This window comes from Nicotiana tomentosiformis, chromosome 12 (assembly GCF_000390325.3).
Source record: "Nicotiana tomentosiformis chromosome 12, ASM39032v3, whole genome shotgun sequence".
Taxonomy (NCBI): Eukaryota; Viridiplantae; Streptophyta; class Magnoliopsida; order Solanales; family Solanaceae; genus Nicotiana; species Nicotiana tomentosiformis.
In genome coordinates, this window is record NC_090823.1 from 15,713,769 (window position 1) to 15,732,816 (window position 19,048).

Consider the following 19,048-nt stretch of genomic DNA (forward strand, 5'->3'; position numbering starts at 1 on the left):
GGCATTACCCTTCACGAACACGACAAGCTCATCGCGAACGCATAGTGTTAGGCACTAGGGGGAGGGGCGGTCTTTCCTTCATCGCGAATGCGAGCAATGTCTCGTGAACGTGAAGGCCAGGGGGTAGCCTACGTGAACGCGAAGGCTAGGCAGCCTATACTCTTCGCGAACGCGACAGTGCTCTCGCGAACGCGATCAACACTATCGCCCAATACTTAAATAGAACCAAAAATGGGAATTGGCCATTAATTCATTTTCTCAAAAATAAACGGGCTAGAGGCGATTTACAAGAGTTATTTTCTTCCCCAAGGTGTTGGTAAGTGATTCTAAACCATTTTCTATCAATTACCCATTATATTTTATGAATTATCAACCTAAAATCTAGAGTTTTCATGGTAGAATTAGGGGTTCGGGTAGAAACTAGAGATTTTCAGAAATTTGGGGATTTAGACCTCAATTTGAGGTCGGATTCCAAAACCAATTATATATCCGGGCTCGTGGGTGAATGGGTAAATGGATTTTGGTCCGAACCTCGGGTTTTGACCAAGTGGGCTCGGGGTCGATTCTCGACTTTTTGGAGGAAAATTTGGGAAATCTAAATTTATGCAATGTAATTAATTCCTTTAGCAATATTTGATATTATTGAATAATTTTTGAATAGATGCGAGTGGTTTGGAGGTGGATTCTAAAGGAAAAGTTGTGATTGAGTATTGAGTGGCCTTTGGAGCGAGGTAAGTGTTGTGTCTAACTTTGACTTGAGGGAATTAGGAACCTCAGACTATTTGGTATGTGAAATTCATGTGAGCGGCGTATATGTGAGGTGACGAGTACTTATGCGCCGCCAATTTACCTGTTTTCCCTGTTTCTCCCATTTTTCTTATATTGTCTCTTTCCTATGCCTAATTGCTACGTGTTTATACTGGTGTTGTTAAATTGATCGTTCTTATCATGTTTACGGATTTTCTTGTCATAATTGAGTATTTATTTCAAAGTTGAGATTGATATTGTGGAACTAAATGTTGAAGTAAGGTTTGTACTTATTATTCTATCTCCCTGTTGTTATTTACTCATTGCATTAAAATAAGGGAGAGTGTTAATGCACGAAGGGTGATGTCGTGCCATATTGTGAGTGTAAAAGCACGAAGGGTGATGTCGTGTTATATTGTGAGTGTAAAAGCACGAAGGGTGATGTCGTGCCATATTATGAGTGTTAATGCACGAAGGGTGATGCTGTGCCATGATTTGAGAGTTAATGCACGAAGGGTGATGTCATGTCGTTTCTATTGATTTTATGGTGAGATTGAGAGTAAAAGCACGAAGGGTGATGCCGTACATTTTTCCTTTACTGTATTCATGCTCCTGTAAATTCATATTATATTGGTTATTCCAGTTCTCATTCTGCTGTAGCTCTTTATTTCGTATTTTTCCCCAGCATGTTTCCCCCTCCCGATAATTCTTGTCTAGCTCTTCATTACTATTATTTGTATATACACCGTTAAATTGTACAGGTTGATTTGTAGGTGCCTTGCCTTAGCCTCGTCACTACTTCGTCGAGGTTAGGCTCACTAGTACATGGGGTCGGTTGTACTGATACTGCACTCTGCACTTTCTATGCAGATTTTGGTACCTGCTCGGGTTGATCGAGATTTTAGCTGTTGGACCCGCTATCTGGAGATTCAAGGTAGATCTGTCGGCGTTCACAGACCTTGAAGTCCCAGCCTATCTTTTTAGTTTTACTGTTTCTTTCATCCAAACAGTTGTATTTCTTTCAGACTATTACTTGTAGTGAAATTCTAGAATGCTCGTGAATTGTGACTCCAGATCCAGGTGGTAGTAATTAATGCAGTTTTTATATTATTCCGCACTTATTATATTCCATCTTAGCTAATTATTGTTATCTACTGAATGGAAATAAGGATTTGGGTTAATGATTCTCTAACGTTAGCTTGCCTAGCAAGTGAAATTTTTGGCGCCATCACGGTCCCGACGGTGGAAATTTCGGGTCGTGACAAGTTGGTATGAGAGCACTAGGTTGCCTAGGTCTCACGATTCATGAGCAAGCTTAGTAGAGTCTGAAGGATCGGTACAGAGACGTCTGTGCTTATCCTCTAGAGGCTATGAAGTTTAGGAACAAATTTCGCTTCTGTTCTTCTCTGTCATGCGATTTTATTTTCTCAATACTGATTGAATTCTTCTACTCTTATTCTCTCGCAGATGGCAAGAACATGTACCACTTCCTTAGCTGAGAAGCAACCAGAGCCTCCAGTGGCAGCTTCTATGAGGAGCAGAGGGCGAGGTCGAGGTTGTGCCAGAGGCCGAGGCAGGGGCAGAGCTCATCCCAGAGCCCGAGCAGCAGTCCCAGCAGTGCACCCTTAGGTAGAGCTTGATGAGGAGGTTCCAGCCCAGGCTGTACCTGTCGGATCCGCTCAGGTTCCGGAGGGGTTCATTGCCACCCCAGTGCTTCTGGACGCTTTGGTCTCTTTGGTGGGCCTTATGGAGAGTATGGCCCATACTGGCGCATTTCCCATGGCACCAGCCATCTCTCAGGCTGGAGGAGGAGCCTAGACTCATGCTACTCACACTCCGGAGCAGATGGCTCCCCAGTATCAGACTCCAGCCGCTCATCCAGTCGGAGTAGTTCAGCCGGTTATTGCGGCACCTACCGATGATGGGTCAGCTATGTCTTCTGAGGCTTTATGGAGATTGGATAGGTTTACCGAGATCTTTTCTCTTCACTTTAGTGGTGCTACTTCAGAGGATCCCCTGGAGTATCTTGACAGCTGTCACGAGGTTCTACGGAACATAGGTATAGTGGAGACTAATGGGGTCGATTTTGCTAGCTGGGTTGCCTGCTCTTACTTGGGACCAGTTCTCTCAGCCCTTCCTAGAGAAGTTTCTGCTATCACATTGAGAAAGGAGCATCGCTGTCAATTTGAGCTTCTCCAGCAGGGCAGTATGACTATTACTCAGTATGAGACCCGTTTTGTGGATTTGGCCCGTCATGTTATTCTTCTACTTCCCACCGAGATAGAGAGGGTGGGGAGGGTTGTTGACAGACTTGCTCAGCCTATCAGATTGCAGATGGCTAAGGAGATTGGGAGTGAGATTTCTTTCGAAGCGGCTACTAATGTTGCCAAATGAGTCGAGATGGTTCTTACTCAGGGAGTTTAGGGGTCCGACAAGAGACCTCGTTATTCCGGTGAGTTCAGCGGTGCCTCATCTATAGGAAGGGGTGCTTTTGGTGGAGGCCATCCCCCCTAGGCCATTTCATTCAGCATTCCAGGCATCCCACGGTGCCTCAAGTGGTCGTGGACCTCAGATGCATTATTTCGACCAGCTAGCCTACAGTGCACCACCAGCTCCTATTAGTGCACCTCCACTCCAGAGTTATCAGGGTGGTTATTCAGGCCGACAGGGTCAGTTTCAGGGTCAACAGTCACAACATCCGAGGTTATATTATACTTGTGGTGATCCAAGGCACATTTTGAGATTTTGCCCTCGGGCAACGGGCGGCTCACAACATCAGAGTTCTCGTGCCATGGTTCCGGCACCAATTGCTGCACCACCTGATCAGCCAGCTAGAGGCAGGGGTCAGGCAGCTAGAGGTAGAGGCCATACTATTAGAGGTGGAGGTCAGGCCGTTAAAGGTGGAGACCAGCCAACTAGAGGTCGTCCCAGGGACGTAGTTTAGGGTGGTGGGTCCCAGCCATGGTGTTATGCTTTCCCAGCCAGGCCTGAGGCTGAGTCATCTGATGCTTTCATCACATGTACTGTTTCAATTTGCAGCAGAGATGCGTCAGTTCTATTTGATCCGGGGTCTACTTACTCCTATGTGTCATCCTATTTTGCTTCATATTTGATTGTGCCCCGTGATTCTATGAGTGCTCCTGTGTATGTGTCCACACTAGTGGGGGATGATACTGTTGTAGATTGTGTTTATCGTTCGTGTGTGGTCACCATTGGGAGTCTTGAGACTCGTGTAGATCTTCTACTTCTCGATATGGTTGATTTTGATGTCATACTGGGTATGGATTGGTTGTCACCCTATCATGCTATATTAGATTGTCACACCAAGACGGTGACCTTAGCCTTGCAGGGGTTTCCTCGATTAGAGTGGAAAGGGACTCTTGGCCATTCTACCACCAGGGTTATCTCTTATGTGAAGGCTCGGCATATGGTCAAGAAGGGGTGTTTAGATTATGTACGCTATTCTAGTGCAGAGATTCCTTCCATAGATTTAGTGTCGGTTGTTCGTGAGTTTCCAGAGGTGTTTCCGGTAGACCTATCGGGGATGCCACCCGACAGGGATATTGATTTTTGTATTGATTTGGCTCTAGGCACTCAACCTATTTCCATTCCTCTATACCGCATGGCCCCGCCAGAGTTGAAGGAATTGAAGGAACAATTGCAAGATTTGCTTGATAAGGGCTTGATTAGACCTAGTGTCTCGCCCTGGGATGCACCTGTGTTATTTGTAAATAAGAAAGATGGGTCGATGAGGATGAGTATAGATTATCGGTAGTTGAACAAAGTCACCATCAAGAACAAGTATCCATTACCGAGGATTGATAATTTATTTGATCCTCTTCAGGGTGCCTATGTGTTTTCAAAAATTGATTTGAGATCTGGCTACCATCAGTTGAGGATTAGGGCATCTGATGTCCTTAAGACAGCTTTTCGGACTCGGTATGGGCATTATGAGTTTCTAGTGATGTCATTTGGGCTGACAAATTCCCTAACAGCATTCATGGACTTGTTGAACAACATGTTCAAGCCCTACTTGGATTCCTTTGTGATTGTGTTTATTGATGATATCTTGATCTACTCCCACAACTGAGAGGAGCATGAGCAGCACCTTTGGATCGTTCTTCAGACTCTGAGAGATAGCCAGTTATATGATAAATTCTCAAAATGCGAGTATTGGTTGAGTTCAGTTGCTTTCTTGGGTCACGTTGTATCAGCAGAAGGTATTCAGGTGTATCCTAAGAAGATTGAGGCAGTTCAGAACTGGCCTAGACCTACATCAGCTACAGAGAGCCACAGTTTCTTGAGATTAGAAGGTTATTACCGTCAATTTGTGAAGGGGTTTTCATCCATAGCAGCCCCGTTGACCATAAGGGTGCCCCATTCAGGTGGTCAGACAAGTGTGAGGCGAGCTTCCAGAAGCTCAAGATAGCTTTGACCACGGCACCGGTATTGGTGTTACCCACAGGTTCAAGATCTTATACAGTATATTGTGACGCATCTCGTATTAGTCTAGGTGCAGTATTGATGCAGTGTGGAAAGGATATTGCATATGCTTCGTGACAAATGAAGGTTCACGAGAAGAATTACCATGTTCATGATCTAGATCTGGCAGCCATTGTTCACGCACTAAAGATTTGGAGGCACTATCTTTATGGCGTGCCATGTGAGGTATACACTGATCATCGGAGCTTGTAGTATTTGTTCAAGCAGAAAGAACTCAATTTGAGACAGAGAAGGTGGTTGGACCTATTGAAAGACTATGATATCACCATATTGTATCATCCCAGGAAGGCCAATGTGGTGGCCGATGCTTTGAGTAGAAAGTCAGCTAGTATTGGTAGCCTTGCTTATATTCCAGTTTGAGAGAGACCGCTTGGATGGGATGTTCAGGCCCTGGCCAACCAGTTCATGAGGTTGGATGTTTTTGAGCCCAGCCGTGTTCTAGGTTGTACAGTTACTCGGTCTTCTTTGTTTGAGCGCATCAGATATCGGCAGGATGACGATCCTTATTTACTTGTCCTTAGAGACACAGTGCAACACGGTGGTGCCAAGTAGGTTACTGTTGGAGATGACGAAGTTTTGAGGATGCAGAGTCGTATTTGTGTGCCTGATGTGGATGGATTTCGTGAGTTGATTCTTGAGGAGACACACAGTTCCCGGTATTCTATTTATCTGGGCGCCGCCAAGATGTATCAGGACTTACGGCAGCATTATTGGTGGAGGCGAATGAAGAAAGACATAATTACATATGTAGCTCGGTGTCTAAATTTCCAGCAGGTAAAGTGTGAGCATCAGAGACCTGGTGGTTTGCTTTAGAAGATAGAGATTCCTGAGTGGAAGTGGGAGCGTATGACTATGGATTTTGTTGTTGGACTCCCACAGACTCAGAGGAAGTTCGATGCAGTTTGGGTCATTGTGGATAGGCTGACCAAGTCAGCGCACTTCATTCTAGTGGCAGTTACCTATTCTTCGGAGCGGTTGGCAGATATTTACATTCGTGAGATCGTCCGTCTTCACGGTATGCCCGTATCTATCATCTTTGATCGAGGTACGCAGTTCACCTCGCATTTCTGGAGGGCAGTACAGTATGAGTTGGGTACGTGAGTTGAGTTGAGTACATCATTTCATCCTCAGACGGACGGGCAGTCTGAGCGCACTATTCAGATCTTGGAGGATATGCTCCGCACATGTGTTATAGACTTTGGAGGATCGTGGGATTAGTTCTTGCCCCTTGCAGAGTTCGCCTACAATAACAACTACCTGTCGAGCATTTAGATGGCTCCCTATGAGGCATTATATGGTAGGCGGTGTCGGTCGCCAGCTGGGTGGTTCGAGTCGGCGGAGGCTCAGTTGTTGGGCACAGACTTAGTACAGGATGCCTTGGATAAGGTTAAGATTATTCAGGATCGATTTCGCATAGCTCAGTCCAGGAAGAAGAGTTATGCCGACCGCAGAGTTCGTGATGTTGTATTCATGGTCGGAGAGAAAGTGCTGCTTTGGGTATTACCCATAAAGGGTGTAATGAGGTTCGGAAAGAAGGGCAAGTTGAGCCCTAAGTATATCGGACCTTTTGATATTCTGGAGAGAATGGGAGAGGTGGCTTACATGCTTGCATTGCCACCTGGGTTATCATCAGCTCATCCGGTGTTCCATGTGTCCATGCTTTGAAAAGATCACGGGGATCCGTCCCATGTGTTAGACTTCAGCTCTGTCTAGTTGAACAAGGATTTGACTTACGAGGAGGAGCCAGTGGCTATTCTAGCCTGGCAAGTTCGCCGGTTAAGATCAAAGCATTACCCTTCAGTTCGAGTGCAGTGGAGAGGCCAGCATGTTGAGGCATCTACTTGGGAGTCCGAGTCCGATATGCGGAGTAGATATCCCCACCTTTTCACCAGTTCAGGTACTTTTCTATGTCCGTTCGAAGATGAACGGTTGTTTTAGAGGTGGAGAAATGATGACCCAAAAGGTCATCTTATATTTTAGAACTCGATTCTGCGCTCTTAAGCCTTAAAAATCTCATTTTTATCCTCCTCGATTTGCATGCGCGGTCCGGGTGTATTTTCGAAAAAAATTTATGTTGAAAATTGAAGAAAATAAGAATTTTTTCCTTACAAGTTAATTTTAGTTGACTTCGGTCAATATTTGTGGTAAATGGGCCCGGATCCATGTTTTGACGGTCCCGGTGGGTTCGTATCGAATTATGGGACTGGGACATATGCCCGGAATCGAATTCGGAGGTCCCTAAAAACTAAAAGTCTAAAAATTTATTTGTTTCTAAGAATTGGTTGATGTTTGGCCTTGTTGATACCGGGTCTGTATTTTGGTTCCGGAGTGTGGTATAGGTCCAATATGATATTTAAGACTTGTCTGTGAAATTTTGTGAGAAAGAAAGTTAGTATGACGTGATTTAGACGTCCAGTTGAGAAGATAAAAATTTTAAAGTGTTCTTGAGAATTTCATTTGATTTGGTGCTAAATTCGTAGTTCTAGGTGTTATTTTGGCGATTTGATCACTCGAGCAAGTTCGTATGATGTTTTTAGACTTGTGTGCATGTTTGGTTTGGAGCTCCGAGGGCTCGGGTGTGTTTCAGATAGGCTACGGGATGTTTGGGACTTAGAAAATCTGGTTTTTTGCTGCAGCAGGTGTTCTAGTATGTCCTTCTTCGCCTTCATGAAGGCTCTCTCGCGATCGCGAAGGGTAAGCTGGTCAGGCTAGAATTTTCTTCTTCGCAAACGCGAAGGCATGGTCACGAACACAAAGCGATGGGGGCGTTACCATTCGCGAACGCGACAAGCTCATCGCAAACGCGTAGTGTTAGGCACTGGGGGGGAGTCAATCTTTCCTCCATCGCGCACGCAAGCAATGTCTCGCGAACGCGAAGGCCGGGGGGGTAGCCTACGCGAAAACGAACACGGTCTCATAAACGCGAAGGCTTGGGAGCCTATACCCTTCGCGAACGTGACAGTGCTCTCGCGAACGCGATGAACATTGTCGCCCAGCACTTAAAAAGAATCCAAAAACGGGAATTGGCCATTAATTCATTTTCTCCAAAACAAACGGGCTAGAGGCGATTTTCAAGAGTTATTTTCTTCCCCAAGGTGTTGGTAAGTGATTCTAAACCATTTTCATTCAATTACCCATTATATTTTATGAATTATCAATCACAAATCTAGAGTTTTCATGGTAAAATTTGGGGTTTGAGTAGAAACTAGGGATTTCGGAAATTTGGAGATTTAGACCTCAATTTGAGATCGGATTCCAAAACCAATTATATATCCGAGCTTGGGGTGAATGGGTAAATGGATTTTGGTCTGAACCTCGGGTTTTGACCAAGCAGGTCAGGGGTCGATTCTCGACTTTTTGGAGGAAAATTTGGGAAATCTAAATTTATGCAATGCAATTAATTTATTTAGCAATATTTGATATTATTGAGTCATTTTTGAATAGATACGAGTGGTTTGGAGGTGGATTCTAAAGGAAAAGCTGTGATTGAGTATTGAGTGGCCTTTGGAGCGAGGTAAGTGTTTTGTCTAACTTTGACTTGAGGGAATTAGGAACCTCACACTATTTGTTATGTGAAATTTATGTGAGCGGCGTATATGTGAGGTGATGAATACTTATGCGCCACCAATTTACCTGTTTTCCCTGTTTCTCCCGTTTTTCTTATATTGTCTCTTTCCTATGCCTAATTGCTACGTGTTTATACTAGTGTTGTTAAATTGATCGTTCTTATAATGTTTACGGATTCTTTGGTGATAATTGAGTATTTATTTCAAATTTGAGATTGATATTGTGGAACCAAATGTTGAAGTAAGGTTTGTACTTGTTATTCTATCTCCCTGTTGTTATTTACTCATTGCATTATGGTAAGGGAGACTGTTAATGCACAAAGGGTGATGACGTGCTATATTGTGAGTGTAAAAGCACGAAGGGTGATGTCGTGCCATATTATGAGTGTTAATGCACGAAGGGTAATGTCGTGCCATGATCTGAGAGTTAATGCACGAAGGGTGATATCTTGATGTTTCTATTGATTTTATGGTGAGATTGAGAGTAAAAGCACGAAGGGTGATGCCGTGCATTTTTTCTTTACTGTATTCGTGCTCTTGTTAATTCATATTATATTGATTGTTCCAGTTCTCATTCTGCTGTAGCTTTTTATTTTTTATTTTCCCCAGAATATTTCCCCCTCCCGATAATTCTTGTCTAGCTCTTCATTATTGTTATTTATATACACACTGTTAAATTGTACAGGTTGATTTGTAGGTGCCTCGCCTTAGCCTCGTCATTACTTTGTCGAGGTTAGGCTCGACACTTACCAGTACATAGGGTCGGTTGTACTGATAATGCACTTTGGTCGGTTCTATGCCGATTTTGGTACCGGCTCGTATTGATCGAGATTTTAGCTGTTGGACCCGCTATCCGGAGATTCAAGGTAGATCCGTCGGCGTTCACAGACCTTGAAGTCCCCATCTATCTTTTCAGTTTTACTGTTTCTTTCATCCAAACAGTTGTATTTCTTTTAGACTATTACTTGTAGTGAAATTCTAGAATCCTACAAACATGGCATGATGAACGACGAACAATTACCAAACAATTGGAACATATCACTCCTCAAACGATATTACTGCTAAGGTACGACCTTCTCCATTTTTGTTTATATTTTATACTAACCATTTGCAGGTGTTTAATCGAAGACACCAAAGGATTCTTCAAACACAAAGTCCTTAGGTCTGAAAGCACACATTGGACTCTTTTTTCCTTAGACCGGTTTTTGTCCCAAATAGGTTTTTTGCGGCGAGGTTTTTAACGAGGCAACCATTGTTCGTGCTAAATTAGAGCAGTTCAACAGTATTCGAGGCTCATTTACAATCAACCTCGAATACTGGGGGGCATAACCCTCGGATAGTTACAAGGAAAATACTTCGTGTCGACAGGGTATCGATAGGTAAAGGACCAAACGGTCAAATGAACCATGTCCATGTGGATTACTCGAGCCCTAATGGCAAAGCATGTACACATGTGTACGCATGTATAATCTATAGAAAGAAATATTTTTCCTTACCAGATGTTCAATGCCTTAGAGAAATTTATACTTTACATTTTCATACTTATGATCTATTGTGGAAACTGGCTTAAGGGCAGATCACAACTGAAGTTCAAACAATTTACCCTATACTTAGGGACTGTCGTCCAAAAAATCGACATGATCGAATTACTAAACCTCGAAATCGTAAGACCTTAAAAAGGCAATCCTCGTTTTTATAGGCCACAGCCATCCCACTCGGGGACTGACACTTCGAACGAGTTCAAAGTATAGCAGGGAAACAAGCCCAAGGGAAAAATCCCAAACTAAAGGCTACGACCAAATTAACACGGTTCGGAGATGTCCGAATTCCGCTATAAAACATGCCTTCAAATATTCTCATAAACCGGTTAAAAAAGGCAAACCTTGGCTGAATTACTAGGAGTCTCGATAATATCGACCCTCGAAAAACCTTAAGGGGTAGTGAATTGTTCGAACTCCCGGACAATTCAATGCTAAGGCATAACAAAGCCAAGGATTTCGATAACACCAATCCTCGAAAAACTTAATGGGAACAAATTTATCTCGTGCTAAGGCATGACAAATTTTTATGATTAATTTTTCAAGCTGAAAAAGGGGAAAAGCCATTCTTTTGAGGCCATATCGGCCTAATTCAAGAGCCTAAGGGCCATTTTATTTTTTGAGTTTGAGAAATCTTCCTTACTCAACTAAAACCTAAGGATCACTCTACTTCGAGTTCGAGCAAGTACTCACTCGATTTTAAAGACTACACTGGTCCGACTTTGATCTAGTTGCCGAAAGTCCCAAAATTGTGAGCAAAATCTCCATAAGGCATGAAGGCATGAATGAAATAGAATTTTCACGAGGCAGAAAATAGAATAAAGACAAGTCAAAGAGAAAAAAGATCTTTTATCTATACGAAAATATATACAAGGACCGATCAGGGTCCCGCATAAAAAATAAAAAAGAAAAAGCCTAAGATTCCTAATATTCTTTAGGGGCAGCCTCTTCTCCATCGAGGTCCTCCCCATTCTCGGACCCACTTTTGCTGCCATCATCATCATCATCATCGGAGACCAGCGCTCTAGCATCAGATTCGTTCTCTTTAGCCTTTACTATCTCATCGGTAAGATCGAAACCTCGAGCATGGATCTCCTCGAGGGTTTCTCTCCGAGATTGGCATTTTGCGAGTTCAGCAATCCAGTGTGCTCGAGTTTTAGCGGTCTCGGCTGCCTCTCTCGCTTGGACTTGAGCGGCTTCAGCATCGGCCTGGTAGACAGCCACGATCGCCTCTGCCTCAGCTCTTGCCTTTTCGGCTTTAGATTTGGCCTTTGCAAGTTCGGAAGCCAACCGAGCCTCGAGCTCCTCTTTTTTCTTTGTCTGAGCTAAGCTCTTCTCCTTCATGCCTCGAAGATGACTTTCGACCGATGACAATTGGGCTCGAGCAGCCTCTATTTTAGCAGCAAAGCGGTCCATACTTTATTTCTACCCCAAGGTCTCCACATTCATTATGTTGATCTCCTCGCGGAACTGCTCGATCCTCTCGATCTTCTGCTGTAACTGTGAGATTGAAATGTTAGCCACCATTCCCGAATCGAGCCCATGAGCTTTTAAGATTTTCATTACCTACTCGATCAGGTCGGTCTGATCTTGGTGAGCCTTGGCCAACTCGGCTCAGAGGTCCTTGGCCTCCTCTTTTTTTTGCCCACTGAGAAGTTTAAGGGCATTTCTCTCCTCCGTGAGCCCTCGGATGTCAATCTCAGATCAGCTCAGCTCTGCTCGGGACTTTGAAAACGCCTCCTGATGGAGCACCAAAGCCTATATACGGAAAAAAGAAAGGAAATTAGACAGAGAGAGAATAAATAAACTAAGTATGATATCGACAAAGGGAGTTGAGAATCACCCGATTCAAGGCTTGTTGAGCCTCAGCGAAGAGACTCGATGCTTCACTCAGGTTGGTAGAATCCTCGACCCCGATAAAGTAACCACGGAATGGGTCCTCCCCTCCATAGGCCCCGTCTACTTCGGGAGTCCTCGTAGCTTAGGCCTCCCGAATTGCCTCCTCGGAAAACGCAGGGAGAATCGGCGAGTCTCCAATATCTATTGCCCCAAGTGAGCCACTTGGGGCGTTCTCCTCACTGCGAAGGGCCTCGGAGTCGGCCCCTTCAGACATACCCACCTTTTGCTCATCTCGGCGGGAGGCATCTTTGATCTTCGACGACTCGGGGACTTTGCCCGAGTCCTTTTCCAAGACCTTCTCGGCTCGAGGCGGAATTTCCTCAACTACCACCGACTCAGCGGCCTTTGGGGCCTCGATAGTTTTCTTCACTCGGGCCACCAGTTCCGAGCCATCATCTTCTTCTTCTTCTTCTTCCTCCCTTAACCATTGAATCACATCTGCAGGCAGGGCAACAGTGTCTTTCTTTGTCTTACGAACCGGATTCTTCTTAGGCTTTGGATCCTTAGAGGTTGAGGTCTTTTTCCTCTTCTTATCCTTTGCTGGCTTCGAAACCGGGGTCGAAGTCTCCTCTTCACCAGACGGGGGCCTCATGATCGCATCCTTGCCTAGGCCTGTACACGAGAAAATTGAATAAGTAGAAGAAGGGAATCTTAATCAAATCAACAAATACACAAAAAGTGGGCTTACCATGATTATTGGCCTCCCATCGGCCCTTTGCTAAATCGCGCTATGAGCACTCGGCGTATGTAGAGGTCGAGGCCAGGTTCCGAACCCAGCTCTCGAGGTCGGGAATTGCACGGGGCATCCAAGCGAAAAGACATAAATAAGAAAAAGACAAAGGAACAAATAATACATGGAAGCTAATAGTGAGACGGTACTTACGATTCATGTTCCATTTCTCAGGAAATGGCATCTTCTCGGCTGGGATTAGGTCGGAAGTCCTCACTCAAATGAACCGGCCCATCCAGCCTCGATCATTGTCCTCGTATATGCTCGATGACACCACTTTGGTAGCCCGACATTGGAGTTTTATCAGGGTGGGGGCTATTAAATCTGATAAGGTGATCGAGGGTGAAAGGGCGCCCCTCGACTTTTCTCACGAAGAATAGGAGCAGAATAAAAATTTGCCAAAGGGAAGGATGGATTTGGCCTAGGGTTATTTGGTATTGACGGAAAAAATCAACAATGACGGGGACGAGGGAGCCCAATGTGAAAGAGTAAGTGTAAACACTTAGAAACTCTTCCACATGGCTGGTGATGTCTTCTTCGGGGATCGGGATCACCACCTCTTTGACCTCCCAATTGCAGTCTTTGTTTACCTGCTTAAGGTATCCCTCAGTTATCGAGCATATATATCTCGACATTGGCTCGCATCGACCAGGAAATGACGAGGCCTTATCGGTCTTAAATTGGAGTTTAGCGCGCACCCCCCAGGAATGTATTCCTCAAGACGGGGCTCCGCCGGCGTTTTCCCGCCAGCCGGTTGAGAAGATGAAGCAGCTTCTTTTTGTGGTACCGTTTTCGATGTTTTTTCCATTTTTGTGTAAGTTTGAAGAAGAAGAAGAAGATAATAGGACTTGACGTTTGAGAAAGGATTAACAACAAAACCTGAAGATTTGTAAAAGGGAAGAACTTAAGAGATGTAAAAGCTTTAGAGATTAAAAGGAAGTGAAAGTAAAGTTTGAATCAATGAGGAAGAGGTCTATTTTTTGGATTCACGGCGACGGTTCAAAGGCTCTAGTAGCCGACCACCAACTGACACTCATTAATGACTTGGGGAACTGTACTGATGGGACGTTTCAGTCATTCTTGTCGCTTACGTCACAAGGATGACGTCATGACAGGTCGAGGTAGAAAATCGAAGACTCAATTCGTTTCATGATAGGTGAAAGTATGTACTTTTTGTTTATATAATAGATAAGATATGGGTCTAGCCAAACCCCCAACACCACAGGAGGTGAAAGCCTGGGTGATGGCTTTCACCTCCCAAAAGAGAAAATAAATTTGGACCATACGTTACAATGTTAAAGACCTATTTATGAACCATCTCTTGTCTCAAATAAACTTGATAAAGCATTACCAATCAAAACAAAATTGTTTGGCAGGCATAGCCTGACTAATAAAATTGCGTAAGCCAACTTAATTTTAGTTGTTTCTTGAATGTATTTATATGCTTTCTTGCTTTTTCTATTTATTGAGTTTTTTGTATTTTATACTCCTAATTTATGTTTTTCTTTATTGATTCTACCCTTTTAGGTTTTATGATTTGCCTCCTAATTCATCCCTTTTCGTTTTGTGCTTAATTTAATACAATTCATTTTACGAGCGATAAGATGGGAAAACTTCTTATTTTTATCATGTGCCTAGAAAAAAGATTTATCTCCTCAATTTTAAAACCTTCCAGCAGGCTCTCACCGTTCCATGTTTCAATTCCTTTCCACTTCTCTTATTTTTTGAATCTGTCAAAAGCAAAATTTTAACCACATCAAAATGCAAGTAAATCATCTTCTTCTTTTTATTCATTACAATTTTCTCATTTGGTATAATCAATATTAAACCCCTTCACTATAGAAAATATGAGCATCAATAAATGATGGAGAAAGTTCACAAAGGGTCCATTTTGATAGATTTCTTTTTCATTCTCTTCTTCCTCTCCCTCTAATATTTTTTTTTTATGTTACATACTTCCTATTGTTATCTCACAAAATGAACTATCTTATACTTTTTCTTAAGGAAACAAATAGATTAAGAGTGTAAAAACCGAGGGAATACAGTGTAAATAAAAAAAAAAGATACTGGATATGCTAGGGTTGCAAAGTACAAGGAACTCCTGTTTAATATTTCCTTTTTTATTTTATGTACATGGCTGTGGTGAATGTTTTTACTCGTTTTTAAGATTTAAATCCCATGATATAAAAAACTTTTAAATAATATTTTTTCATAGAATTTAAGAGAATCATTATATATAATGTACAATATAAATGTGTTGATAACGTCTATCATCCAAAAGTTTTCTGGATTTTAAATTAACAAGTGCAATTACTCTATACTTATCTGGATGCACAAGAATATACTTCCCCTAAAATTTCACTAGATATTTCTTTCTTTTTGTTTCGAGTAACACTTCAAAAGCAATGCCCTCTATGGTGTAATTAGTTTAAATTCTAATTAACACAAATTTTTATTTTGCAGGAAATATATCCCGAAAAAAAAAGTGTTGTAAGCAAATTATGGCAGTGTTGCAAACTCATATGTTTGTATTAGTTTTATTTTATAAGACATCAGTAAATTGTAAAACTCCTGAAGAAGAAAAGGAGCTATCTTGCTATCTGGATTGCTATAAGTATTTTACTCAAGAACAGATTAATGAAAAATGCAGAAGAGGTGAAAGTATGTTTCCATGTGAGTATGACCTTATCCACAATTTTTCCAACAGCAGATCCTCCAACTTCTCATAGTAGGGTAGACTATGTGATATAATTAAGATACTGAAAGGTGTACTTTCTTGTCTAAAACATTTAATTTAGTTATTTATTTTACAATTTAGGATACTGGCGTTATACCGGCGCGTCCTATGGAAAATCCAGCTCCTCCGAGACGACTAGTGGTGGCAAAATGGATAAAAGAAAACAGTTATCCACTTATATTATTCATTAAAGAATAGGTTGGATAATGAACTTTTTAAAAACGGATCAAATATAGATAAAAACCATATTATTCACTTAGAAAATGCATAACCAATGAATAACTAATGAGTTTAACTTTTACATTTATAAAGCCTCGATTTGGGGTTCCTCAAGTTTGGGAGGTTAGGGATTCTCCCAAAAGTGATCATATTCGAGAAGTCATGGATAATATGGATATCTATATTATTCGTCGGTTAACCGTACCTATTTTTATCTATATTAAAAATGGGTAGGATCGGATAATTTATCCGTTTTTGTATTACCGATTTTTAACTCGTCCCATATCCGATCCGACCCACCTGTTTGCCATCCATAGAGACGACTAACCTATAGGAAAGAGTTCTTATGTAATAATCACTGGCTTATGTAGAAAAGTTCATAGGCATGGTCTTCATCAGTAAATTATCATATGAGTTGTTCAGTAAATTATTTATATGGTTATACTTCAAGGGATTCATTTATTTCCTGAGATTATCTCCTAACTAAACCACCACAAAATCATCTCTAAAATGATATAAGCTTAATTCAACCAATTAAGCGATGATCTGTATGCATATAAAGAGGTTATATTCTGCAAAACATAAATCTGCTCCAAAAGTAGAAAAAAATGGTCACATAAGCATAAATATTTTAGTAACAACGTTATATACTTGTCTTACAATACACAAATCTGCTCAAAGGTATACTACTCCATCCGTCTCAATTTACGTGAAGGTGACCGGATTAAAAAACTGAAAGAGTTGTCTGTGTTAGGCAGCCGGCACAAATGATTATTACTCTTTTACCTTTATGCAACTTGTTTTTGTAGTACAATTTTAAATTTAGTTGCGTACTTATAATTTATTTGAAGAAGAAGTAGTAGTAGTAGTTGGAGAAGAAAGAGGAAGCAGCAGGAGAAGAAGATGGACAAGGAGGAGGAAAAAAGGAGTTCATGGCGAGAGTCTAAAATTGCTAGAGCTTTCTTAATAATGTCAAAATTTAAACGGATGTTATTCCAGGGGACACCCGGCATAAATTCTTGCAAATTTAAATGCCAACGCACAAAAGGGGCGCCATTAAAATCATATTATGTATTGCACAAAAATTTATAAATTTATTTCCTTTGGAACACACTTCAGACAAGTGAAGTTCTGAAATTTGCATATGAAGTTATAAATAAGGAGGAGATTTGTGGGACTCATAAATGAAATAAAGAAAATGATGAAAAAAGTGGCAGAAACCAGGTGGGCGGCTGAAGCCAAGTTGTGCCGTTGCAAAATGTTGAATGAGCCAATATGATTGGTTGATTTGTTGGCAAATTTACCTATAAATAGAGATGTTTTCCTCTCTCTTTAATACACTAAAAACAAAGAGAAGCTAAGCAGAAAGCAAACCAGTGAGAGTAATCCACAGATTATTGTCTGTGAGATAAATAGTGAGTGGTAGTATTATTGTAGTGAGATATTTTAAAATAAAGACTGTTATTTCTTTTGAAGTTGTAGTAATCTCTTGACACTACTAAGTTGTAATATTATAGTGGTAATATTGCTCCGCTCGGGTATTATATTTTACCTCGTTAAAAGATTTGGTGTTATTGTTACTCTCTTGTGTTATCATTATTTGCCGTGGATATTATTCCTGGGCGGAATATATTTATTTTCCCAACAACGTAGTATCAGAACCATGGCAAATAATGGTCCGCTATCTTTTCAGTACCCCCGTCTCACAAAAGATAATTATGAGAAATGGTGTCTACGTATGAAAACTCTTCTTGGCTCTCAGGATGTATGGAAAATCGTAGACAGAGGGTACGCAAACCCCCGATAATGAGGAAGTTCTGCCTCAAAATAAAAAAGAGGTCTTGACAAAAACGAGGAAGAAAGATCAACAAGCCCTCACACTCATGCACCAATGTTTGGATGATGCCATGTTTGAGAAGGTGGCAGATGCTACCACCTCAAAGGAAGCTTGGGGAATTTTACAAAATTCTCTTCAAGGAGTTGACAAGGTGAGGAAGGTAAAATTTCAAACTCTAAGAGCTGATTTTGAAAAAAATAAAAGAATCTGAATGCATTTCGGATTATTGTTCAAAAGTGGAGGTTGTTGTAAATCAACTAAGAAGATACGGGGAGGACATAGAAGATGTCCGTATGGTAGAAAAGATCCTTCGTATTTTAACACGTAAATTTGATTTTGTGGTGTGTGCTATTGAGGAGTCTAAAGATTTAGACTCTATGATGGTAGAGCAATTGGAGGGCTCTTTACAGGCCCACGAAGAAAAGATCAAAAGGAGACAAGAAGTTCTATTGGAGCAACTTCTTAAAACTCAGGCATCCTACAAGGATTATGGAGGTGAAAAGAGCTATCGAGGGAATGGACGGGGACGTGGTCGTGGCGGTCATGGAAAAGGAAGAAGTAATGGTAACAACTTCAACAATGAAGTTAAAATCCATCAGACATTCAAAGGTCGTGGTCGTGGACATAGAGGAGGAAGAAGACGTGACTACTACCAAAAAAATAATGGACCAAGGTATGACAAATCAAAAATTGAGTGTTATAATTGTCATAAATTTGGCCATTACTCTTGGGAATGTCGTAGCAATATTGAAGAAAAATCTAACCTTGTTGACGACAAAAAAGAAGAATATGAGTCAACGTTGTTGATGGCACTCAAGGAAGAAGACAGGGATGATTGCAGCTCGTGCTATTTGGACAATAGAGCAAGCAATCATATGTGTGTATGCAAAGAGAAATTTGTGGAGATCAATAACACATTGATAGGTAATGTGTCCTTTGGAGATACCTCAAAGATTCAAATCGAAGGGATAGGTACGATTCTGATCTCCTGTAAAGATGGAAGTCACAAGTTAATTCAAGATGTTTATTATGTGCCAAAATTAAAAAGTAATATTTTGAGTTTGGGTCAACTTCTTGAAAAGGAATATGACATCCACATGAAAAATATGCATCTTTGGCTTAGAGATTTAAGTGGAATTCTAATTGTTAAAGTGCATATGACAAAGAATAGATTATTTTCTCTTAATCTTAAAACAATTGATGCAAATTGTTTTGTCACGACCCAAACTCACCTATAAGTCGTGATGGCATCCAACATCCCAACTAGGGAAG

At 41.6% G+C, this 19,048-nt stretch overlaps 2 protein-coding genes across 2 annotated transcripts; one reads left to right on the forward strand and one right to left on the reverse strand.

Annotated features, from left to right (window-relative positions):
• The first annotated feature begins 6,522 nt into the window (after positions 1-6,522).
• On the forward strand, positions 6,523-6,915 carry LOC138902281 (uncharacterized). The gene has a single exon (XM_070190124.1). The coding sequence runs from the start codon at positions 6,523-6,525 to the stop codon at positions 6,913-6,915; it is 393 nt and encodes a 130-aa protein (XP_070046225.1).
• A 4,363-nt stretch (positions 6,916-11,278) lies between these two features.
• Positions 11,279-11,770, reverse strand: LOC138902282 (uncharacterized). Its single transcript, XM_070190125.1, has one exon. It carries the CDS (start codon positions 11,768-11,770, stop codon positions 11,279-11,281), a length of 492 nt encoding a protein of 163 aa, XP_070046226.1.
• Between the last annotated feature and the right edge of the window lie 7,278 nt (positions 11,771-19,048).